General features: G+C 39.8%; 1 protein-coding gene and 1 long non-coding RNA gene across 2 annotated transcripts in view; one reads left to right on the forward strand and one right to left on the reverse strand.

The window, feature by feature from the left end:
• The window catches only part of LOC127474798 (uncharacterized), a 652,309-nt gene that overhangs the window by 500,337 nt on the left and 126,239 nt on the right, over positions 1 to 25,733 (reverse strand). The window lies entirely within an intron of this gene.
• The window catches only part of LOC127474766 (vitellogenin-1-like), a 43,285-nt gene continuing 26,267 nt past the window's right edge, over positions 8,716 to 25,733 (forward strand). The window contains exons 1-13 of the mRNA XM_051795991.1: positions 8,716 to 8,755; positions 9,061 to 9,081; positions 9,310 to 9,461; positions 11,894 to 12,145; positions 14,313 to 14,474; positions 15,151 to 15,302; positions 17,985 to 18,135; positions 18,235 to 18,392; positions 18,496 to 18,661; positions 19,710 to 19,832; positions 21,412 to 21,630; positions 23,683 to 23,900; positions 23,986 to 24,083. Coding sequence (XP_051651951.1) covers positions 8,716 to 8,755; positions 9,061 to 9,081; positions 9,310 to 9,461; positions 11,894 to 12,145; positions 14,313 to 14,474; positions 15,151 to 15,302; positions 17,985 to 18,135; positions 18,235 to 18,392; positions 18,496 to 18,661; positions 19,710 to 19,832; positions 21,412 to 21,630; positions 23,683 to 23,900; positions 23,986 to 24,083 — 1,912 coding nt within the window. The remainder of the gene's footprint in view (positions 8,756 to 9,060; positions 9,082 to 9,309; positions 9,462 to 11,893; positions 12,146 to 14,312; positions 14,475 to 15,150; positions 15,303 to 17,984; positions 18,136 to 18,234; positions 18,393 to 18,495; positions 18,662 to 19,709; positions 19,833 to 21,411; positions 21,631 to 23,682; positions 23,901 to 23,985; positions 24,084 to 25,733) is intronic.

A 25,733-nucleotide genomic window follows, 5' to 3' on the forward strand; every position in this document is an offset into this window, starting at 1 on the left:
GCCTTCCAAGGCAGGCAGTTCAAGCCTGCTTCAGGGATTGTTCTTCCCACTGTTTCTGAAGGACACTCCTCACTTTACCTTTGGTTGTGGTCCTTGGCACCTTATTTCTCACAGCTGGAGGTTCATGGGTTCAGCCCAGGTCCATCGTGAAGGCCTGTCCACAGGTCTGACTGTGCTCGGGAGAAAGAGGAAATTTGCCCATTAAATGGCAATAACCTCTTGTTTGCCCTAACTTCAGGATGGAAAGACAGACTGTTTCAAACCCATTACTGAGTTGCTCATTGGAGTCAGAAAAATGCCTCTAGAAATGACTATGAAGGTCTTCATTTCAATATACTTTGAACCTCCTGCTCCAGTAATCTTCTTCAGTGCTAAGGTTGGCTCACAAGCCTGTTGTTCCACATGTGGTGTAGACAATTCTATCATTTTAGAGGCTATTAACCACTAACTTACTGGTCTGTGGTAGTTTTAGAGGCTTAGGCTGATAGCCTATTTTCTTGGTTTGCCTTTTTTCTTGTTTCCCAGGTGACTGGCCTGGCTTTTCAAGCTGTACTGTGAGATTGGTTTCCTTTCCATGCTTCACTAAAACAGAGCATTTGTTACCACCTTGTCAGATGTTACCTAAGTCTTGTTGCTTGCACTGTTGTCACTCCCTTTTATCTTTTTCTGTACATGTTCCAGCGTGTTGAGTGAGTGAAAATTTACAGATGGAGCTGTTGATGTGCTTTCATGTAGAGCATATATTTTCTTTTACAGCTGTATGTCTCTTATTTTAATTTTCCTTTGTCGATACCAGCAGTTACTTTTATGCCTGGAAGATAAGCCATTCCCACACTCCTCCATGGTTTCTCCTAGCAACATTTCTTTGTAGATTGGTTGGTGAGGAGAACTGAAAGGTTATAGGGCTGCTACCTTCCAGAAAGACACTGAATTATTTAGCATCAACACTTCTACCTAAAACAATAGCATCTCTTGACTCCAAGTTCAACAGTGGCACTGCCATCATCTGCTGGAGCACAATGCTGCTACAGAAAGCCCAGGAGTTGCCTGGAGAACCTTAACATGGGCACATTTCAAAAAAGTCTTTAGTGCTTATAAACAATAGTTACCCTGAGAAAGACATTTGAGTTTTATAAACACAAAAATGCTGTGTAAAGGGTCTTGGCTGTGTTAACAGGCAGTTCTGCTGTGACTCTGGGTGAGGTGGCAGCCACCAGCACCTGCACTGAAGAGTAGAGGCCTGTGGTGGCTGGACCAAGAACACAAGAGGTACAAAATGTTTGTATAACTAGTTAGGAGGTAAAATGAATATATGTGTTTAAATGCATGCATTTATTACACCTCATAGTGGTATATGCTGCATATATTTAGAAGTGCACAAGTGCAGACCAGAGTAGTAAAGTTGACATTCATTTTGGAAAACTCACACATGTATGGATCCAAATAGATTTATTTTCTGTAGGTAAGACTTTAAATCAATCTTTAAATCAAGGGGAAGACAAATTTCGAATTACTTTTACTTCCAGTCTTCATTTTAATTGTCACAGTCTCTAGAAATTCTGGGCAGATGAATAGGAATGCCTGGATCATGTAGTAGAACTTATGGTTCTTTGAGTTTTGCAGTATAAGTCCTCAGAGAGGGTTTATGCACTAACAATCAATTCAAAGGAACTTAGTTTGTTGTTAGAAAGTCTCTAGGAAAAGAAGAAGTTGGCATCAAGCAACATCTTCCTATGTTAAAAAGTGTAAAATACCAAATACACAGCTGGAGTAAACTGACCCAATTCTATGTAATTTGACTGAGCTAGAGGAGATTATTCCAGAAGAAATTCAGCCAGTGAATTAATTACAACTAAATTGTCAGAGGGGAAAGGAAAGCCAACAAGACTGCAGAAAATTTTGATGGAATCTCTTTGGCTTCATTCCATTGCCTTCTCTGAAGAATTAAAAAATGGATAACTATGTCAACACTGTTTGTTGATCAGCACAAGCATTCCTTGAAAATTAAATTCAGAATTCACTTTCCCAGTCATTTGCTTTCAAAAACCAAGAAAATAACAATCTTCCTAATGTTTACACAGAATCACAGAATATGCTGAGTTGGAAGAGACCCACAAGGATCATCCAGTCCAACCCTCAGCCCTGCACCCCAAGAGGCACACCATGTGCCTGTGAGGATAATCCAAATATTCCTTGAGCTCTGGCAGCCTTGGGGCTGTGCCCACTGCCCTGGGGAGCCTGGTCAGTGCCCAACCACTCTCTGGGGGAAGGACCTTTTTCTAATATCCAACCTAAACCTCCCCTGATACAACTCCAGGCCATTCCCTGGGTTCCTGTCCCTGGTCCCCACAGAGAAAAGATCAGTGTCTGTCCCTCTTCTTCCCCTCACAAGGAAGTTGTAGACTGCAGAGATTAACAGAAGGAAATTAATGTAGATATTATTATTAAAAAATAATTGTTACAAAATTGGATGGTTTCTGACATAAAGTATTATAGATTTTTTTTAATGTTCTGAGCAGTACCTCTGTTGGAAGAGATTTTTAAGCCCTTTTCATATTAAGAACTATTTTATACCTTGAGTGTTTGCACTGAAGTTATAGCGAAATCTCAAAGAGCAAATTAGTGTCAGCAGACAATAGATAGAGCTCCAGTTAAACTCCATGAACAGATACCATTAACTTCAGTGCAGGGTAGAGAGAGTAGAGACCAAGGGCCTGCCTTTAACTTTCACCTATTTTCATACTAAAAAGCCTTGAAAATAGAATTTGAACAGTTACACATTAAGGCTGCACATACCACACTAGAGAACAGCATTTGTAGTGTTCTGGCCATGTTAAATTCTTCTTGCAGGAAAAGACAGTCTTTATATAAGTGTTAGAATGGTTCCCAGTCAAATGGTGAGGAGATTTTCTGCAAGATGGGAGAAAATGTGGTTGTGTAAGAGTGTGAGATATCAGTCAGCTGAAAATTGCAGGCCTGGATCTGCATCTAGATACCACTTCTCCTGGATGTGCAAATCTGTTCAGCCTTCATTCTTCACACTAGGGGGATAAAATTAAATCTTTATAGTCTTAGCCAAAGGTATGTTCAAGAGTTAGTTTGCCCTCTGAAGTTTCTGGGCAATGTCAAATCCTAGTGCTGCAGTACTTGATAAGCAGATATGAACATCAGTGCTCCATTTAATATTTTAAACTGTAACTGCCTTGTACAGAAAATACTATGATTAATACATATTGTAGTGGGAATAATCATGTAGCAAATGTTTTTCAAAGTAATGAAACAGGGTGCCCAATTAATTACTGAACTGACTTTCACACTAAATTAAAAACAGAAGCTTGCTTTTATTTTTATGTGGTTAGGCCTTTTACACTTTGGAAGTCATAGTCATTCATTAAATACTGGTAGGTGATTTTACCTTCTTTTCTTTTTTTGTGAGGGTAAAGTCAATGCCTGTTGTTTGAACTGGCAGGGTATTATCTGCTCCTTCCTTAGGAATAATACACTGCTTATCTTATCTGACCCACGACCTGATGTCACAGTGACCCAGTGCTGTGAAACTAAGGTATCACACACCTCATATATCCTGTACTGAGAGTGAGTTCATACTGAGCTTCCTCCTGACACCACAAACCTACCTGATACTCTGACACCAGAGTGGGATGATCCAGATCCATCCTGTTCTTGTAGTGGTTCTGTGATATGAAGGAATAAGTTACTAAGATGAAGGTCCATGAAACCATAAAATAATCATCATTATACCTGAGAATATTGGCTTCTAAGGAAAAAAAACTCAGTCCTTTCCCCTTCATTCTTAAAGAACTTTGCACATTTTGGGTGGAACCACAACATAAGTAGAGTTTTGAGAATTCATTATACATCTGTGCAACTCCACAGTTTGAAAAACAAAAAAAAAAAAAAAAGAAACAATAAGTCCAATTCCCTTCTTAGGAGAGTCTGAAGTTTTGCAGCCCTAGTACACTTGGGCTGATGTAAAGACAAAAGACTTGAGAATTTTCTTCTTTCTAAAATTCTTCCACCAATGACTCTGGCATTATTGCTCCAAGGACAGAAAGGTACCCTCATAAAGGATGACAGGGGATCATGGGTCATTTTCTGAAGTGGTGACTGTTTTATGTGTTCACAGTGCCTCCTGAAAAAGGGTTGTGATGCTGAGTCTGCTCAACCAGGTGTGCTCACTTCCTGCCATCCCTCCTGAGGCACATGGGATGCTCTGGGATCTTCTCACCTTCCTCGCAGCAGCACCCCAATTTTCCTCACCACAGACATTACAGGAGGATTTTTCCCTCCCAGGTAAGTTCCCAGCCATGATAGCTCTAACCAAGCATGCAATTCCAAGCAGTGCCTCAGCCTCTAAACCAAGGCCTACAGCCTATTGATGCACTGCACAGAGCTCCCTATGTCCTATATAAGTTTCATCCCCAAAGTGACTGAGCTGGAGTCATGACACTGCTAAATTTCAGGGCTACCTGATCTCCTGTCAGCACCAATGCCACAGCAGCTAATCACTCTGTGACCATGAAGTCGAAGTCAGGGTTAAGATAAACTTGGAGAAGTTATCTTCCAGTGCAATGGAATTACACAGCAAACACCAGTCCTCAAATATGACGTGACTCAAACCTCAGATGGCAAGTTGTCTAACATTTAACCCCACTGGAGCGACTTGGGAAACAGTATATACTGAGAGGGGAGGGGAAATCCTGAAGCCACTTACTCAGTGTGCTGGCTGATGAGCCAATGATGTCAGGCTTCAGAATGTCTTTGTCATATTTGAATAAAAATAAAACCCTTTTAGCTTCTTAGTAAAGCTGAGTTGTACCAAAACAATCTGTTTTCAGGTTGAGGATGTCAAAGTTAGGTTCCATGCTCCTCTTCTTAATTTCATTCTTTTGTCTGGAAGCGACAGGCAAGTCCATGCCAGGCATCAGGAACAGTCCCACTGGCTAGCCCAGGAAAAGCACGAAGATGGGGCTCTATTTTAACTGCATGTGTTAGCAAAAAGGAAATCTATCAAAATAAAACTCTGCAACTATTCTATAAATCTAGACCAACAGCATCTTTGAAAAATAAAAGAGGTAGAAATGCTATTTGCGTACTGTCTAGCTTTTGGTATATGTGTGGTTTCAAAGCTTGTATCCAATTCCCACAGTTATCATTCCACTGGTGGTGCACCAGCATCAAACTGGGAATTGGGGCCTGTTGGTTTCTTTCTAGTAAAGGGAATGGAAGTCAAAAAAAACCAAAAAGCACCTTTTAAAGCAATCTGATGTAACAAAATCCCTTTGTGAATGTCCTAGAATCAGCATACGGCAATTTAGCCCAACCTAGAACACATTCTTATTCATTAGACAATGTCTCTGGAGAGAATATCAAACATTATCTCGGAGGGTTATGCTACACAAACAAATGCTGAATGTTTTGAGAGAAAAAAAAACAAAGCATGAATGTTAAACATGAAATAGGTGTGAAATTTTCTTTCAGAAATCTTTAGAAATCAGGAAAGCTGAAGGCTAAAAATCACTTTGCTTAGCCAACTGATTATATCTATTTTAACCTGCTGTGGTTGTTTGGGAGCTGTTCTGCTAATCCCTGCTTTGTCTTTAGGCCATATATTAGCAGGGTGGAAATGGCACCACTGCACCATAATTCAGCAATGTGAATACAGAACAAGGAGAGTGCAGAGCTATCACTGGCAGTACAACAGCAGATAATAAGACTCTGTTACTCAAGCAGAATGTGTTATGTAAAGACAATTGCAGTGTAGAAGCAATAGCTCTAATCAGGTTAATTAGGCTGTGTTCATGTTTCATTTATGGTGCAAGTGCCCTGTAAATTCAAAGCACTCTACCTCATCTTACTGCACTCCTTATAGAGCCATCACGTTCTCTGTAACACTCGACACTGTATATTCTCTTCCTTTAAAAGAAAAAAATTCCCAAGATATTTCCCATTGCTTTTCAACAATTCCTTTTCTTCACTGTTTATGGCTAAAAGAAGAAAAAAAGGAAAAGATACAGGTTGTGTATAAAACCTATGCCCACATGAAATTTCCTTCCTCTGCAGCCAAATTAGGCACTTGGAAGTTTTTTTGTGTTTGTGTTTTATTTATTTTTCATGTATTTTCTTGCTCAATAACATGACCTGTTGAATGTTTAAGAAAAATTGTATTGACTTTAAAAAGTATGGCTCTCACCTTTCTTCCTTTTATTCATTTCCTTAAAGTGATAGATCTCCTCTTTATTCCCTCAGAACTCTCTGGAACGATGTGTCTACTTTGAAGATAGGATTAGAGCCCAGTGCTCTGACCCTCAAACTCTGGCTGTGTCTCCTCTCCACTTACTGCATCTATTAGATTGTTCCTTTACAGTGATAATAGGTACAAAAATTCTGAGATCACTTGCTCTTCTCCCCCAAGAAAACAAACCTGGGCAGGGAGAATCTATTAAAAAGAGAGAGAACATGCTGCAAATTAAGAGAACATTGCAGCCTGCACCATCTTAATTGTTACAGCTGTTATTTTAGCAGTCAGGTATCTAGATTCTGATTGTGAGCTTAGACTCAGTGTGCTTCATTAAAAAAAAGAAATGCAGTATTTTCACTACCCATCTAGAACAAATCTATTCATATTACACCTTAATTATGAAACCTTTTATTAAACTTGAAAAATGTTATAGCTCCATTTTAATGCGTGTGTGTTCCTCACGTGGTATTTCAATATTCCATTAATAACAATGCATAGATAAATATTCTCCCCTATATAGTTCTATATATACCACAAATTTTTTCTTATACATTCTGTCCTGTGGAACTGAGCTTGTTGAGCACGATAGCACAATATTACTGCAGAGGTCAAGCCGTGGCACTGATGAACAGTGACCAAAGCAGGAGAGTTTTGCATGTCACCACTTACAGGATTACATTGCTTCCATGCATTTACTTCCATCCTGGCTGCAAAAAAAAATGTGACTGTTTGTAAGGAATTTCTAACTCCATTTGACAGCACACACCTGCCAAGGTGTGCAGCTGAATTCCACAAGGCTCACAAACATGCTGTCTCTTGTCACACCTCACAGCACTTAGCACCCTGGAAGAAAACATTGAGGAAAACCCATGTGCACCTAATTTTTCACTATCTGAGCCCACAATGAACCAACAACACAATTATTAATCCCTTGTAATGGTTCATATGTCTGTGGTATATTTAAATATTTTACCAGACAGATTTCATTTCAGGGAAGGTCTGACTAGCCATCCAATTCTGTATCCTTCCCTTTTTGAAGGCAAGCTGAGATATTAAAATCCTCAAGGTTTCAGCAGTGAAGGAGCCCAAAGGAGACAGCCCTCACTTGCCTTCTGCTGGAGCAGAGGGACCAGGCAGCTGCATCCCTGGCTCCAGCTCAGGTGCCCTGGCACCACAATAATGAACTTCATTATTCCTCACTCAGGTGGCATCACTCCAAAAAAATGAAGTAATCATGTAAAGGGACTGTTTGATGGGGCCTGTAGCAAATATATCTTCAGGCCTGGTGGTGAAGACCTCAGGACTCATTCTCAGGTTTCACCTTTCTCCTCCCTGATGAATAGTAGCAGCAGAGAAAGCCTTGTTCTCTTCCTGGAGGACAAACTCTGGCTGCCTGCCTATATGCAAGTGTGTTGTACCTTTCATAGCCTCAAGGAAATACCAGCTATGCATTCCTGAGCTCTCCTTCCTGCCCCCCCAAGTAACCCTTGTACCCAGGTGGGTTTTTACGTGATATTTAATTTACCATTTGACCAAAAGACAAGCTTAAATTCAAAGTAAATATTAAACACTTGCAAAAAATATGTATAACCGAAGTCAGGGAGCAAACTCCCTACTGATGTAGTTTTGCTAAGGATTGATCTAAATGTTATTGCTACAAGTGGGAAATTCTGGGTATATCCTCCCAAGAGTGGCAGCAAAAGCCTCATGAGAACCCACTGAGAAGCACCCAATGCTCCCAACTCACTGGGGTCCGCCTGGAATGTAACTCACTTTTTATCAGGTTCTTCTTCGAAACAAAGAAATTAATTTCTCTCTTGTTTTCATAGCATAAATTTTCACTACTAGCCAGAAGCTGGTGTGGTGGTTGTACTCAGAAGATTTGTCTTCATGAGTAACGATGTGTTTGCAAAGACAGACGTGGTAAATACCGTGGAAAGACAATTTCTCATCCCGTGCCTATGAGCTGTAAGGTGTCTCGAGCCTAAATCTGTGCAACCAACCACAAATTCTCCTCTAAAAGTAGAGTTTCAATGTGGCAGAGCAAGATGTGTCTCCAAAGCTGTGACCCTAATCAAGAGTAAATTACCAGGAGATTAAAGACACGGCTGCAGAAAAGCTAAATTATTTCAGTTATGATGAAGGAACTGTGTTTACTTAACTTAAAATTTGTTATTTTACTGTGTAACTACAATGTAGAGAAATGAGGGGAAAATAGCAAGCAAGATACATTGAAAATTTAATCTCTTTTTCACATAGAAAGTAAGGTAGTTGAAATCGAGAGGTGATTTGAAATTGTCAGCATTCATGACCTCAGAAATGTTTGTTTTTTGATTGATCAATATGCATTCTAAAATACACTTATTTGTCAAACTAACATGCCAAAAGAAACATGTGATATCACATGCCTTTATAAAAGAGAAACCCATCACATTCACCTTTACTTTGTCCCCATCATGAGGGGCTTGATATTAGCCCTGGTTTTAACCCTGGTGGGTAAGTAAATAACTTATTTACTTGGATGAATTTAAAAATAATATTTTAAGGAAAAGGTTTCAGAATCTAAATGCAGTTCACTAGCAAACAAAAACTTTGTTATAGAAAAAAATATTTTATGATTTTTTTGTTGTTTAGGGAAAAAATAAGGCTTTTGGATGGTTCTGAAACAGAAGTTAATTAGAAAGGGTTATGCTATATGTACAAGATGAGATATAGCCCTTTATACTAAAATACATTAACATTTTGTGGTGGGTTTTCTTTTGCTTTGTCACTTCATTACTCTTTTATTTTTTCTCTTTCAGGGAGCCAGCATCTTAATTACCGTAAGTAATTTTCCTATCAGCTAATATAATTATAATGAGTGAAATTAAAAATAGAATCTGAAAAGTATATCAATGTTTAATATAGTTTTACAACAGCTAATTTTGTTCAGGTGCATTGCAAAAATGAACAAATTCATATTTTTTTTTTGTTCCATACATTCTAATAGAGGTGTTTTAACATGTTCTGTACAGTGTCTATAATATTTCATGGGAACCATTTCTTTACAGAACCCGATTTCAGTGAAAACAAGGTTTATACATTTGATTATGAAAGCACGCTTCTCAGTGGACTTCCAGAGAAAGGACTTGCAAGAGCTGGAATAAGAATAAAAAGTAAAGTGGAAATTAGTGGTATTGGGCCAAAACTTTGTCTTATTAGGGTAAGAAAACGTGTTCAATTTGGAAGGTAAAATTCTCGTCATACTTGACTTCTTTTTTTAAACTTTTGGGAAGTAATTAAGTTTCCTCGTGTGTTGTGCTTACTCAGGGAGAATGTAACTGATACTGTTATTTTTTTTATGCCCTAAATTCTATTTGCACTTTGCCAGGTAATTCTCAGCTCAAGCCAACCTTGGGCTTGAAGGATTTCTTCTACTTTGTGGTCAGGGAGACAATGGAATGTAATTTGAAATGCACAATAATTTATTACCGTATCAATCCAATTGTTCCAAACTGTACAACCTAGGATTATTTAATCAGCTGATTTCATAACCAGCAGACAAAAGGCTATAAAACATGTGACAGTAGTTGGATGTGATTCAATATTTAGCATAATTAATGTCATCTGGTAGCTTCTTTTACTGAAGGGTCCCAAGTGACATTCTTTGTCATCCTCAACCGTATATTTTTACTGCATGCTGAGTAATTACCAAGACTTTTGATTATGTGACAAACACTTTTGCCTTTAACAGAAGCCTATACATGCCTATAATGAGTGTTAGAAATGCACACTTCAACTTCTTTACACCAACTCCACTTAGTGTCCTGTACATGGGGAAGAAAAATTTTTTTAAGAGATTTAATTTGGCAAATTGAAAACTGCAGGTTAAAAAAGACTGGTGAGTGTCTGATAAATGCTTGTAAATGCTGTAGCCTTCCAGCTTGAATTACCCTTCTGTTACTAAGTACTTTTATAAATCCAGATTACAATAGATCTAGATGGGAAACATTACTTTTCCATGACCTCTGCAAGGGGACAGATTTTTTTTGAAAAAACAAACAAACGAGGAAATAAGAGCCACACATGTGCAATGGTGAGTGGAAGGCTTCCCTGGCAGAAAGGAGGCAGAAGCAGTCATGTCCTCACCCCACATCCTCCCTCCTTCCTGCTGAGAAAGCCCTTGGTGTGCCAGGGTGAGTCTTAACCGAAAATTGACTCCTGTTCCCGAAAGCCTCCCAGCACAATTTCACTGGCCCTGGTGTATTTGTGTCAGAAATAAATACAGAAATAATTTCAGGTAAGAAAAAGAGAAAAAAAAAAAAGATATTTAGGGGGCAAATTTTAAGCTAAAGATAATGGTGCATTTATTCCCTTCTGCTACAGGAAAAGTTTATTTTGCTGCTGTTATATTTAAATTAGGCAGTTTGGAGGGATGGTTCAGGGAATTAAACTTTCATCTGCAGCCTCCTAGTTCACATTCAGCCCAAACAAAAAGCCGCGTTCCCCGGGCAATTTCCAGCTGACAATTTTTTCATCACAAACCTGCAAGTAAGAATTGCCAGCTGTGTTCAAACCTGAGCAGACAGTGTAAGTCCTGACTGGGCCCTCAGGGCTGGGGAAAACTACCTCACCCTGACCCTGCAGAGCAGTCCCAAACCTGCCCGTACGCAGAATGCCAGGAGCATGTCCGAGAGGCAGCACGAGGGATTTGCTCCGTAACAGCCTCCCCTGTAAGCTTCAGTTACTGAGGCTGGCAGTGATCTCCACCAACAATAACAAAAATAAATATGAAAGCTCAGTCTCCAGCGGTTTGCTGTGTGAGGGTTTAGTTTTGTGTAGCTTTTGGAGAAATTAATCCCAGTCTTGCGTCACATCGCCCGCCTGAGGTGTCAGAGAAAAGTCTCTTCAAATTGTCAAAATATATAGAAGGGAAGGGTCCTCTGAGAAACTAAGCTAAACATGGCCGTTCCCATGGGGTAGGAATTATTCCAGTTAAGCATAGTTTAGCACAACTTTCTACTTGCTTGGATGTGCCCCAGGTTGAGGCTGGAGCGTGAAGTGCAGAGCACGGTTGGAGCCAGTGCCTGAGTTCTACAGCAAAACATGTAGGGAATGACAATTTCTGTAATCTGCTGTCCGCTGCTCAGACAAATTCTGACTATCTGGCTGGCCCAGCAGCCATGCTGTTATTAGTTTCAGACTGCTGCCTGCGCTCTGTGACCCCAGCGAGGGAAATGACAGAGTTCACAACAGGAGTTAATGATGCTTTATGCAACATTAACTTCCTCCTGCAATTTCCTGCAGACCTTCCATACTGCTTTTGGGTAGCAACCTGCTTCATGTGGCTCTTCTCTGGCTCATTTCTTCGTACAAGCCAAACTTTGGCAATATGGATTCTCTATGTAATAGAACAGAGTGCAGTGGCTGCAGAAGTATCACAATCATTTGCATTGCTCTCTTTTCTGTATGGAAATACGTGTATCCAGTAGCTATGCTAAATTACAGCTTCTCAGGTTTCCCTTTGAAGAGGCTTTGCATCACTTAAAAGTGTATTTTCGATGTGAGTAAAGCTCTAGATGCTTATGTGTATTAAGAAAAGAGTTGACTGGAAAAAAAATATTAAAGAGTAATTCCATTCCCTCTTTGTTCCAGATTCATTCCATCGAGGCAGGAGAGTACAATGGGGTCTGGCCCACGAGCTCATTCTCTCGGTCACTCAAACTGACCCAGGTGCTGACTGGGCAGCTCAGTAACCCCGTCAAGTTTGAGTACAGCAGTGGCCACGTTGGGAATGTCATGGCTCCCGATTCCATCTCGGACGACGGGCTGAACGTCTACAGAGGGGTCATGAACGTGCTGGAGCTGAGCATAAAGAAGATGCAGCACTCCTACAGCTTACAGGAGGTGAGATTTTTGGTTTGGCCGTTGTGGTGGCTTTGTAAATAAATAAGCCTTCTCTTCAGAGTCTTCTCCCGCGTTTTCTGAATTCATCCTTGGCATAAACCTCACTAATAAGAAACACCAAAGCCTGGGAAATCATGATTAAGTTGCTCTTATGGGATGACTTTTGATGGAGATATATTCAAACAGGACAACAGAAGAGCAGATTTTTAATCTGGTTGATGAAAGTATTTCAGAAATTGCACTTGCAGTATTAAATCTTTAGAAAACCAGGGTTATTATTTAAAGAAAGTAAACTCCTGTGAAAGCTGAAGCCTACATAAAATGTGAATACTGTATTAAAGCAAGCTTAAACATACAGCTTAATAGTAAAGCGAAAATAACAGTAATTTGACTTTTTTCACCAATCTTATACACTTTAATCTCTTCTAGCTCCTCTTTTAGGAGAAAAACAGTATATATGTCATGACATTACTGTAATAGCTTTGACAGTTGCAGTTGATGCTCTGTTGGAATTTCCACTGTTTTTCAGGTTTTAATATATTAGTCCAGGTAAATCATCTGATATTGCTGTTCACCACAGAAATTGCAATGTGTTTAGTTTTTGTGAAACCATATTTACATTGATTAGAATACATTCAATTCAGAGATCAGCAAAAACCTTGAAATTATTATACTTTCATGTTATTTTTTATTGAAAATGTAGACCAGAGTAACTTTAATTTTCTTAAAATTTATTTTTATGTAAGTAGAGTTGTTTCTGGGAAAGGAACTACATGATTTAATAGTTTCACACTGTTTGTTTTACATAAAAATCCGTGTGGTGGAGTTGCATATTCTGCATCACCATTTTCCTCAAATCTAATTTCACATCTTAATTCTTTCTAATTCAGTTAGCACTATGTCCAATTCTCTCTGCTAGGCAACAGATGTGACTTCACCTCCTAGAATCATTTCCAAGTTTCCTTTGCTTTTCTCAGAGAACAAATGATTAATGAGCTTTGGCATCCTTGCTTGACAATCTCGAGTCACCCTGTAAAGGAAGATAAGAGTTGTTAGTTCCAAAATCTGAGCTGCAGAGAGGTTTAAAGGACTAATCTGGGAAAGTCTACATCCCATCCTGGGGGTGCAGGGTGAGGGTGTCTGAGCTGGCCATGAGCTGCACACAGCCAGAAAGTCCAGATGGACAGCAGTCTAATTCCTCCCACTGAACTCTCCGAGCAGGACGTTCCCATTTAAAGTCTGGATGTCTCTACCTTACCCTGCAGTCTGCAGAGGAGCCCCACACCTGTATCTGCAGGGCACAAGTCTTTCAGAAAGCTTGGGCAATTCTTATTTCTAGCCCTTTCCAAAGCCACAGTGTCACCAGGAATTCTGTTAAGCTAAAGATGAAGTGGGTATGTCTTGCCTCCCAACCACCACATGACTATTTTGCTGTTCTGACATAGCCCAGAGCTGCTCTCTGCACTGGCTATGCTATAAATAACAGTGAAAAACAAAATCATGAAAATAACTCTTCCTCCTAAAATGCAATCAAATATTTTTCCTCTCAAAAAAAATCTCACTGACTGAGGAAATTTAAGAGCTCTTATAAATGTATATGCTCAAAATATTATTGAAGAGCTCAGCTAAAACTGTAAACTCAAGAAAAGCCACAATCAAAACTCTGTTATCCTGAAATTCTTTTTAATTATTGCTGTTCATGCTGTGACAGATCATCTGATATTGCAAGGCTCGTTCCATAGGCATTTATAAGCTGTCTATAAAAGCAAGTTTTAAGGGCAGAATGTCATCTCCAACCTTGAAAGACTTTGCTGTTGAAATATCATTCTGACTGATCAAATTATTTTGACACTTTTTGTTAATATTCCTCAAACCTTATTTCATAATCAGCAGCTCTAACTGAAAATCGCTACTCCCTTTTCCTGAGGCTCCAAGTGAAACTTTGGGAATTTTAGTTCTCTCAGTGCAACTCTGATTTGGCTCACTGGAAACCTGTACATGTAAAAAAGAGATGAAAGTAATCATCACCCTAATTTTGCTTCTGGAGTGTATAATGAAAAAAAGAAGAGTAATTTTAAAAACACAGAATTAAACAGGAAATTCCATGTGGCGAGTTGAAGCTTTGCATGAAAGTGAACTTCTCTGATCCTCTTCTCATTTTTGCCAGGCTGGGATTGGAGGTATTTGCAACACAACGTATGCAATTCAGGAAAACAAGAGGGCAAACCTACTCTATGTGACCAAATCCAAGGACCTGAACAGCTGTGAGGAGAAAGTTCAGCTTGTCACAGGTTCAGCAAACACTCAGCCATGCCAGGCCTGCCAGAAGGTAAATTAGAGAGGTGTTATGTATATGTGCTTCATATTCTTATGCTGAGCACCATTTGGTATCTGTTGCTTTGAAACACTCGAAATGAGGGAAGGGTCAGGTCTGCTGTATGCAGTTGTCAGTATTTTCTTTCTGTCTGAAAATCAGCCCACAGAGAAGCAGAGGTCTGTGCTGCAGGCTGTCATGCAGGCACACTTCAACCAGCTCAAACTAGCTGGCTTGGAAACCATTAATTATCAGCATGAGTTAATTCACCTGTTCTGGTGAGTAAAAAAATAGCCACGATGTCCACTTTCTGCTGCTCAAGACAGGTACTGCTGCATTTTATTGCAATCCTCTCTTTGAAATAAGAAATTGTGTGGTTTAGGCAGCTGCTCTCCTCAGAAAATGTGTCTCCTTCTCGAGGGAATGACCAATTACCTCTATTTGGGAAAAAGAAAAAACAACTAACACTTCTTAGCAGTAAAAGTAATGGAGCCAGGCAGCGTGTCTGACCTCTCCCGTGGAAGTGAGTGCACAGAATTCACATCAACTGCTCTTATGGCCAATGAACAAAACAGCCCCGGAAAACGAGTGGGTTGAAGGGGGTGATGTAATAACTCCTAGTCACAGAATTCAGAAGTTCGATGACTTTTTATTTTCTTTGTTTCTTTGCTTTTTCTTTCGTATTTTAAAGAGAAACAAGAATTCCCGGGCGACCGCTACTTACAATTACAAAATTAAATATACGCGCAGTGAAGCTGTAATTACACAAGCTGATGTCGAGGAAATCCACCAGTTTGCACCCTTCAATGAGATAACAGGAGGAAATGCTATAGTACAAGCCAGGTACTGTACATATGCCTTTAATTCAGCAACTAACTCAGCGACTCCATAATCTGGTCAAATTCCGTAAGTGAAATAAATCCTTTACTTCCACAGCCCATTGTTTGCCAGTATTTAATTACATAAAATCCCAAACAGTTCATAAAAACAACCTTCACTGCTAGTTGTAAATCTGAAGCGTGCACATCACTATCCAAATTTCGTTAGCTAAACTTGGCAGGGTCTGACTATTTTATTTCTCGGGGATATTTGATTTATGTCATAAAAGCCAAAACAAATGTAATTTCATCTGAAAAATTGTGAACTAATATATTTGAAGTAAAATACTTTGAAAGACAGTTATTCACAGAAAGAGAGTTCCCTGGAAAATAATAATGCAGTAAGAGACCCTTTGAGACTAGTTCACAAGAAACGTAGATAGGACTTTGGATTCCTAAATACACTGGGCTGCTTACAAATCTCCCATCAAAACTGTTTCTAAATAGGAAATTGGGTTTTATTGCAGAACAATTTGGCACAAGGCATGTAAAATGCATTTGCTTTTCCACAGCAAGTTTTGCATATTTCTTTAACAATATTGGGGCAAAACAAAAATGTGGCTGTGTAAGAAATTACGCCCCTGCTCACCATTAGCTCTAGCTCACAAACTCTCAGTGTTTGAAAGTGATTTCATCTATCAAAATCATCTATTGAAAAACTTTTTAGCTACCTAGTTGATTATGGGCTCTGTATACAGGAGTGCCCTACTGAAGGGAGAGGCTTTTTGCATGAAGGTAGCTGTGCAGAAATTATACCTCAATCCCACTCCTCAACTGCTGTAATCTTGCATTGCTGCCTTAGCTCCTGCAAGAATCTATTGGTATAATATACAGTTTTGGAAACTGCAGCATCAGAAAATTCACATCAATAATTCACCAATTAACTTCATTTCTGTAATGAACATGTTCAACTTGGCTAATCAAAAAAAAAAAAAAACAGAACAGTAAAGGTGAAAGTAGCTTTACTATCCCTATGGAATCAAGGTGTAGATAGGCACAACTGCAGTGCTTTTATCAGATTATAGATTGTTGTGAGTCAGCATCAGCCTGGAGACAATGGACTTACAGTGCTTTACACTCTCATTCTGCAGAGATTGTCTTCTGCAAAGAAGATGTTCTTCCTCAGCCCTCAGAAGGGTAGTGCCTCTACCTTCCCCATTTTCTCTGAATTTTTAGCATTGCCCAGCAGAAGGGGACAAATATAAGATAGCTGGGAAGATGTGGATATCTCACTCGAGTCTTCAGAAGTTATTTCTACAATACACTATCTGTTTAAAAAAAAAAAAAAAAAAAACTATCAAGGACTTAAAACACCCAGAGCTGAGTTTTCTGACCTGTTCAGCATAAGATTCTTGCAGCATCTCTCAAAACCAAGAGAGGTTTTACTGGTTTTCCACCTTTTTAATCCTATCTTTAATATTCATTTGCTCTTCTCTTCTGAGTATATTTTCCCCTCTATTCTAGGCAGATATATCTCTTTCCAAAACAAGGAAGATGAAGATATAATAGATTCATCATGATCTGGAAGGGAGAATTAACTCTGTCCAAGTGTACCTGATTTTCTGATTTCTGACCCAAACGCCCTTTCAATAATATTGTATAAAATTTCAAGAGAGAACAAATCTCTGCTGATTCTGTAGTGGTTTCTATTCACATTCCAGAAGCTTGTCTGCAAAGCAGTTATGCACTATTTCTGCAGCAGTTCTCTGCAATCCATATGGAAGGAGTGAATAGAAATGCTGCAGAAGATCATAGAGATTTCAAAATAAACACGCCAATTTTCTACGGAGATTTTGAGGTACTGAGTAGCACAGGAATATTGCTTTTGAAATGTTTTCAATTGTTCACTACAAATGCCTAACTTTATTATGGTGTCCTAAATGGCCCATTTTAAGCATAATTGGTAGGATAGCTCACGTCTAGCTGAAAATGTAGCAAAGATAGCAAATGTTTACAAAGACAGTCTCTCATTGGAATTATTCTTAATAACAAAGGATGAAGGTTGGTTGCTTCTTGAAAAGTTTCCAAAAGCTTCAGCACTGTTCCAAAGACTAATTCTGAATTTATCTGGCCGTTTTTGTTTGGTAAATCCAATTTGAGACTTCATAAGAACCTTTTTTTGCAGTTCCCAGGATATTCAGCTTACCAGACAAAATGGGGAGGGCAAGTAAAAAAATTTCAATTCCTTTTGAAGCTTCCAGGAGACACAGGCATGCAACAGCTTTTATGAACTTCTTAAAAGGTTTAAATTAAATGATAACTAATGAGCAAGTTTCCCATCTGTGTTTTCCTATAATCCTTAATTTACTCCTCAAGACACAACACAACACACAGTTCCTGTGATCATCAGGCTGCAGCTTCTCACCTCCTTCTTCTTCCTTAAATTCTCAAGCCAGGTTATTCCCAATGGCAGGCAAAGACTGGCTCTGATCTGAACCCTGCTGTGCAAGTGCACAGCTTCTCAGAGTGCAGTTCTGAGCATCATGTCCAAATGCATCTGTTTGTAAATATCTTTTCCCCTTGATAACAAAACCCTTCCGAAACAATTGTAGCTGCACTGTAACGCAGGGAGGCAGAATTACTGAGGTTTTTTTTAGTTTGTACCCTGCATCTTGTGATGTTTTCTTCCTGGGGTTCTCCATTCCAGGCAGAAACTTACTCTGACTGATGTGCAGAAGCAGAGGACAGAGGTCCCACCAAAGGAATATCAGAATCGTGGGTCACTTCGGTACGAGTTTGGCAGTGAATTGCTTCAGCTTCCTGTCCACTTATTCAAAATAAAAGATGTGGAAAGCCAGGTAAAGTTCAGACACTGGGCAGACTCTTTGTTGGACACTGGAATCTGTGCATGCGGGACACAATGCATGTGAGCTTCCTGCATTTTCATCTTCCTGCAGATAGAGGAAAGCCTGCAGGACCTAGTAGAGGCCACCTCTGACCAGCTTCCCAGCGATGCACCAGCAAAAGCCCTCAAGCTCATGCACCTCTTTCGTGCAGCAAACGAGGAGGATTACGAGTCGGTGTGGAAGCAGTTCTCCGGTCGGCCAGCGTACAGGTACGAGCAACAGAGGTGATGCTGCTTCTGCTGAGAAACTCTGCTGGAGACCCTTATGCTCAGAGGCAGACCTGGAAAATGCTCCTTGCCTTTCCCATTGCAGGCGCTACATTCTGGACATAATCCCCGCGGTGTCCAGTCACCGCGCGCTCCGGTTCCTGCGGCGCAGGATGGAAAGGCAGGAGCTCTCCAGCTGGGAAGCAACTCAGACGCTGCTGGTGGCTCTGCACTCCAGCACACCAACCCAGGACGTGATGGAGGAAGCAACAGTAGGGTTCTCTAAACACTCTCAAATCACTCTTGGCTGATTCCAGCATCTGTTGTATTTATTCCTTTGACGAGATGTTAAAGGCTTTGAAAATATGAAGGTTTTATGTCCTCTGGTGAGACTGAAAGGACTTTGTTTCCTGACTATCTTAAGGGGAGGAGAATGCAAATCAAAAGGGCAAAAATGAGTCCACAATGAAACAGGAAAGAAAGAGTAAAATACCCCCCAGGGACAAAGGTTATTGCTGCAAACAGTGGTTTCTAGTCTTCCTTTTTCCAAATGTACTTCGTAGTTACATCAGATTAGATCTCTAACTGACTGTCTACAAAGACAAAGGAGCAAGAAATACATATTTGTTATATCCATGTATTTGTCCTGATTGACCTAGAAGGATGGGTATAAATTTGAGATCTATCCAGATCAAGGCAATTATGCCAATGTGAAGGCCACGCAGGAGAAAGTCCAATTATTTTTACAATTTTTTCTTTATCTGCAGGGTTTAATTCCAGCCTCAGATGCAAGAACCTAGAGACAGGCAGAGACAACAAACCTCAGACTAGAGGTTTGTTCTCAATGAAAGCCTGTGCAGAGATGCTCTGCTTCTCACACAAGAAAGCAGTGGCTGATGCCTCCTGACAGCTCTTACATTTATAGAAAATATTCCTGCCTGCCCAAAATACTGAGGTCCCTTCCCAAGGAATCTCCAGTTTGTTGTACCTATGGCTGAGGCGATCACAAAACCTGACGGATGTTGCTAGGATAATGTGTTTTTCCATTCCATAACTGGGTGATTTCCTCCCTTTGGATTATAGCCCATGCCAAATTTAAATCTGAAACACCATAAAAGCAATAGATCTGCCTTCCAGATATTACTCAGAATTACTTTACAATTGTGTTGTCCAGTACAGTGCTATCCACTGATTACCTGAAAATCCACCCATACAAAAATATCAAAAGCTTGGTTTTGTCTTGCGTTGGGCAGGAAGTTATTTTTTTAATATTGTTTCTTTTCGTTAATGGTTGGTAACGAGCCACTGCTTTCTCCCCAGCTGATTGTCAGAAAGCATTGCCCACGCTCCAGCACTGTGCTGGGGAAGGTTTGCCACCTCAGCTACGCGTCGCTGTGCCACAAACAGTGTTCTTCAGCAGACTCCTGCTCCGAGTGTCTCCAGGTAATCGCGTCGTTATTTATCGCTCAAAAGAAAAATTAAGCCCTGAGTTCTTCCTTCGTTATTCAGAAAGCTGTATTTCACTTCACTACAGAGTTTCCTTTGGGGAAAGGAACCCCAGTTGGTTAAATGCAGCGTTTTTATCTTTAAATTAGCACACAAAAGGGAGGGAGAGGAAGAAGCACATAATTCATAACACTTTCTATCCGAGCATCTCCAAGTGCTTTATTGCCAATTATTAATGAAGTCCCATGGCGTTGCTCAAAAACACTTTAAATATAGGTACTTATCTATACTTATAAATCAACTAAGTGACACAAAAGCCTAGGTTTTTCCTGAAGTCATGTGTCCCTTCCATTCCTGAGCCAGAAGCAGAGCCCAGTCATCCACACAGGCTGTAAGCTCTTCATGAGAGTAACACCCTCCCTGTTTTGTACTGCTTTTAATCAGCAGGCCTCAAAACAATTTCAGTAGTCACTAAGTAGCATTTCCCAGTTCTGAAAATGCATGTTGTGGTTTACAGAGGCCAATCCCTCATCCAGAAACAGAGAAGCAAAGAGAAATAGGTGTTTTCAGCCTTTGGTGCTGGTCAGTTCACCATCCCCAGTACGAGCAGGGTGTTCCAAATACACTGTGTGCTTGACAGGATTGTTTTTCCTGTAGCACACAGGTATGGCCAACATTCCTACGCAGGTCTCATGTGTTACAATTGCCACCAATGCTCTTGAACTAATTAAATCTGAGAAGCCCTGTGTCAGAGAGTGAAAATTCTTCCCCAAAGCAAATGACTGTACAGGGTTATTCAATGCATTTCAAATGTCTATGCATTTAATTAGTGATATCAGTAGGCTGTTTCTGCACCATTAGAGGGATTTCAAATGTGTTATTTTAAACTACAGAAACTGTATTGAAATTATTCTCTGACATCTCTGTTTCTTTTTTAGAGCCACTTGTTAGTGTTAAAAACAGATATCTAATAGGATTTAGTTCTTTTCTCTTATTCAGCCTTCAGACAACTACCTCTAATCTTGACACACTAATGCAAGTGTGATCCAGTTGCTTAAAACAAAGACTGTAAAATGACCTGATTTTTTGCCAATGATCTCATTTGCCACCTGCTAATCCACCTCTAAAAAGAGGCTGTCATAGCTGGTTAAGGGCAAGACCACCAGCCATATCTTCAGGAATCTTATCTAAGGGTCTAAAGGTTTAACTGTACCTGTATTTTTGCACCTGTCTTCAACCATGAGACAGAGATGTTCAAGCAGAACTATTTCAAGGTTCCCAGCTTGCCCTGAAAGCAGTGGGAACTAGCTCCTAGCCATTATTTTTGCCTTTAAAAATCTTACTTGGTAACTTTAAGGCATAGTGATGAAGAAGCTGTTCATTGCAGCTTTCTTGGCTATACTTGTTCTATGAATAAAATGTTCTATTCATGAGGACAGAAAAGAATTTGAAAATATTTAAAATAAATGAATTGGACAGACTGAAATTATGAGAGTCAAACCACAGAATAGGCTGGGGGACGGAATAGAGATAAGAGCTGGAATTGAACTCAACAGAATTTGTTTTCTTTTTTCAGCTTCTTCATGGTTTTGCAGGAGAGGCATTGAGCAAGTCCAGCACGGAAGAAATTTCCCTGGCTCTGAAAGCCCTTGGGAATGTAGGACACCCAGCCAGCATCAAGCACATCAAGAAGTTTTTGCCAGGATATGCAGCTGGTGCCTCAGATTTGCCACTCAAGGTCCATGCAACTGCTGTGATGGCCCTGAAAAACATAGGCCTGAAAGACCCAAAAATGGTAAGGAAACAAAGCTGCCTTCTTTGCACTTGCAAGGCTGTTAACAGATCATGGGTGATGAGGGGAAAACAGATCGTTTTCTCAAAAACGGCACAATTTATTTCTTTTAAGTACTTAGCCATTCCTTAGCTGGCATGTCTTATTCCTTTTGACATTAACCTCCATTATTTCAGACAGCAACAAAAATCCCATTAAAAGGATACATTCGTTGTTGAAGACAAATCAGTATTTCCATTGCAAACATTTGATTTCCAAGGACATTAAACAGAAAACTAAATTATTGACCCAAATGTGTTTAGTACTACTTCACCTTTGGTGTGTGAGAGAACCACAGAACAAGGTTTTCAGAGAATCAACATTTAATGCCGAGTGTCACATCTGATCGTAATTCAAGACCAGGTCTTATTGTAAATAGATACTGGGGGTTTGCATCCTAATTACAAATTTACAGACATTGTGTGGGCTTAAGTCATAAACAGAGCATTTACCAAATGTGACTTTTGTCCCTGACTGAGATAATCTCACATACAATGGCTACACCAGCATGCTCTGCTCCACCACAGATATCACTTTACAATCATTTTCACCTTAAAGCAATTTGCCTATAAAAGGAAACCTTTTCAAGGTTTTCAAGATCTTTTTTTTCCCCTGATGTCGGAATTTTTTGTTTTATATACATCAATTCTTAATATAAGAAGTAAAATAAAAGCTTTCATTAACGATTCACCTACTAATCTGTATCAGTTTTTCCATTATACTCCTTTTTTTGCATGTGACTCCCAGTTTGAGTGCACGTATTGATTCATGGACAATAGTGTGCCAGGGTATGCTTTTAAGGAAAAGAATAAAGAAACAATTTACTGGAGTGCAGGAGCTGGATGGGGAAAAGCAGGGGGGGGAGGAGAGAATAGCAAGGGTAGGAGTTAGGGTATTTGTTGGGGAAGAAAAAAAAACCAATTTTGCTTGAAAACAACACTGTGTCTCTGATTGCTCTTTGGCCTGGCTTTCCACATGTGACCCAGACCACTCTTTAGTTCCATTTTCTATGCATTTTCTTTGGAGAAATATGATCTGGAGTGAGTTAATGATTGTGACCACTTTTTTCATTGTTCAAAAAACAGTTTAATGCCTGGTTTGCAGCTAGATACTCACCTATATTTGCATTAAACAGACTTAATTCATGTCCTGTCTTTTTTATTGTTTAATTTGAAAAGGCAGCTGCATTTAGGAAGAGGCTACTGCCTCTTTTATGTTGTCACCTCTTTTATGTTGGTCTTTGATATTCAACATATTCAAATTAATAAAGCCAGTCAGGGTCTTTCCAAATTTTAAGTTTCCTGGATCACTTTTCCCTCCAGTGCATAGATGTGCACTTTCCCAGGCAGGACGGGGCTGTGCAGAGGGGTTGCCAGAACAGTGGCACACCACCCACAGCCATTTCAAATTTATGGCTTTGGTGCCACTCATGGAAACTGCAAAGGTTCCAGTACAAAATTAGTCTTGGTGCTGAATATTGCTGAGGTCAAACACGTTGGTCACAGGTACTACTGTGGAAATTACATCTGTTGCATAAAATTTTGGTTTAAGCTGCCTACACAGCATAGAGATTTCTGGTAATAAATTTGGGTTTATTTGTTTCATTTCTATTCTGTTATTTAGCAGAAAGGACCCAGATTAAGATCAAATTATTCAAAGTAAGTCATAGCTTTGTGAGTAGAGATAAGTGATCACTGAAATCACTTCTCAGGTGTGTAATAGGTTACTGAAATCTCCTTTACATAGGGTGGGATAGTTCAAAAAAGGGATGATAGACCTGATGCAGAAATTACCCAGTGAAGTTCCTTGGCTTTGATTGTCTAGGAAGTCAGACTAGATTACCATAATGCCCCTTCCAACCCTTGGACTGTGAAACCAGGAACAGTGTTGCCATAATTATTAAACAATATAAATTTTTTACTGTGCCAGTGGTGAACAGATCATTCACTGCTGTTGAATGGTTATTAGCAGAACATTCAAACACACAGTGAAATTGAATATACCTATTTTTTTCAGGTCCAGGCTATTACCCTTGAGCTTTTCCTGAATCACAAAATTCACCCTCGGGTCCGAATGCTGGCTGTGGTGGTTCTGCTTGAAACCAAGCCAGGTCTCCCAATAGTGATGACATTAGCTGATGCTGTGCTGAAGGAACCCAGCATGCAAGTGGCAAGTTTCATCTACTCACACTTGAGGGCCCTGGGCAGAAGCACATCCCCAGATCTCCAAGTGATGTAAGGAAAATCTGCATCCCTTTCCTGGCAGAAAAACTTATTGCAAACTAATCGATGTGTTAACGTGCTCACCCAACTTTTCCAGGGCTTCTGCTTGCAGAATGGCCATCAGAGCCTTAAGTCCCAAATTTGACAGGTCTGGATATCAGTTCAGCAAGGTTTTCCGCTTCAGTATCTTTAAAGGTAAGATTCAGAAGGTTTTGTAGAGAAATGTATACAGGGGAATGTGTGAAAAAAAAAAAATTGTACAGCATGAGAACCCAATTTTCCTAGCCAGCTGTTAGCTGCACATTGTTCCTCTGTATTCTCCTATGTTTAGTGGGGGAAAAAAAAAAAAAAAAAAAAAAACCAACAACAACAACAAAATAAGAGTGTCAGGCTCTCCATTTGGAGAGTATTTAGGTCCCTGTGTGGTTTGCATTGTACACTGCCAGCATGAAATTACCACGGGGCTTGTGGGGCTCTAACCCTCTGTTTTCATTAGTCTGGGAGGCACATGCTCCTGTAGCAAATGCTGTAGTCTCAGTGGTGCTTAACAATTTCATACCATTGTTCAGCACCAAACAAACAGAAGGGACCTAAATTACTGCTGAAGTGGATTAATTTCCACTGGTGTTGAACACCTACAACTCCTGCTGAATTCAAATGTGATGCTAAGTATTCTTCACCCCAACAGTTGTGCCCAGCAAAACAGAAAACTCTGAAAACACTTACATGTGACAATTCATTGCACCCAGGAGCAGCTACCTCAGGCTTTTCATCTAAAGATCTTTCTTGCATCTTGCTACCAGGATTCTTTGCTGGAATGAGCAGATCCATGCACAGGATCTGGAGACTGACCAGTCACATCAAAGGGAGTAGCACATAAAAATGCAGTCAAAGCAGGGACGACCAGATTAGAAGACAGGTCCTGATGGGCCAAAGTGTAGCTGTTGTTATTTTCCATATATGTTATTTTTCTCAGTAGGTTTTTTAAGCAACTGCCCTATGTAAATGGCCGTGGCAACCTCATGATTGGGCATATGTAGCCGGCAGAGTAGGGAGATTATATCTCCAAACACAGCCTCCTTATACATGCTTTTTATCTATCAGGAGTTGGATGGTTTTAGCACTTTTGTTATTCACTAGTACATGATAACATTTTTTTGAAAGTAATCAGTGTCAGACTCTGAAATATCTGAAATCCACTGTCTGAGTGCATGAGTACTTCTGCCTTCTTTTTTGCGGCAAGGATGTGGTTTGAAGGACTTTTGTAGATCTTATTAGTGTCCTGTCCCAGTTTTGTGGGTTTTACATGACCATTTAATCTGCTCCATAGCAGAAATAAATGTAATACATACAGCAACAATCACAGTAATATACCATACACTGCTTGCTGTGTATAGTATATCCATCCCCATCCTCAGTGATGGAGACAGAGAGTGCCCAAAGAAATACAGTCACTAATACATGTGAATGAATGTGAATTTTTTACTATTTAAAATGCATTTAGGGATAGATACATTTTTCTATTAATTTGCAGATGTGTTTCCTGTTTCAGGCACTCGTTTTGCCTTCCTATCTTTGCTTTTAAAGTTAAGCTATTTGAATTTTCACACAGTGAGAAAGAAGGGTGCAGTATGCATGAGGGATGCTGGCAAGGGGCTATGTGAAATGGAATCTTTTATTCTGGCTGTAGCCTGGAAATGCAGCACATCAGGGAATTGCTGTTACTTCCCGGTAAAGAACACTGTCAGAAATTTGGTTACAATCTAAGCCTCTCATCCTTGAAGAACAAAGAGCAAGCTCCTTTTCTCACACATGCTAGTCTGAGAGTTGGATAACTCAGCTAAA

The sequence above is a fragment of the Manacus candei genome, unplaced genomic scaffold (genome assembly GCF_025592945.1).
Source record: "Manacus candei isolate 608988 ecotype Guabito, Panama unplaced genomic scaffold, ASM2559294v1 h1tg000044l, whole genome shotgun sequence".
NCBI lineage: Eukaryota > Metazoa > Chordata > Aves > Passeriformes > Pipridae > Manacus > Manacus candei.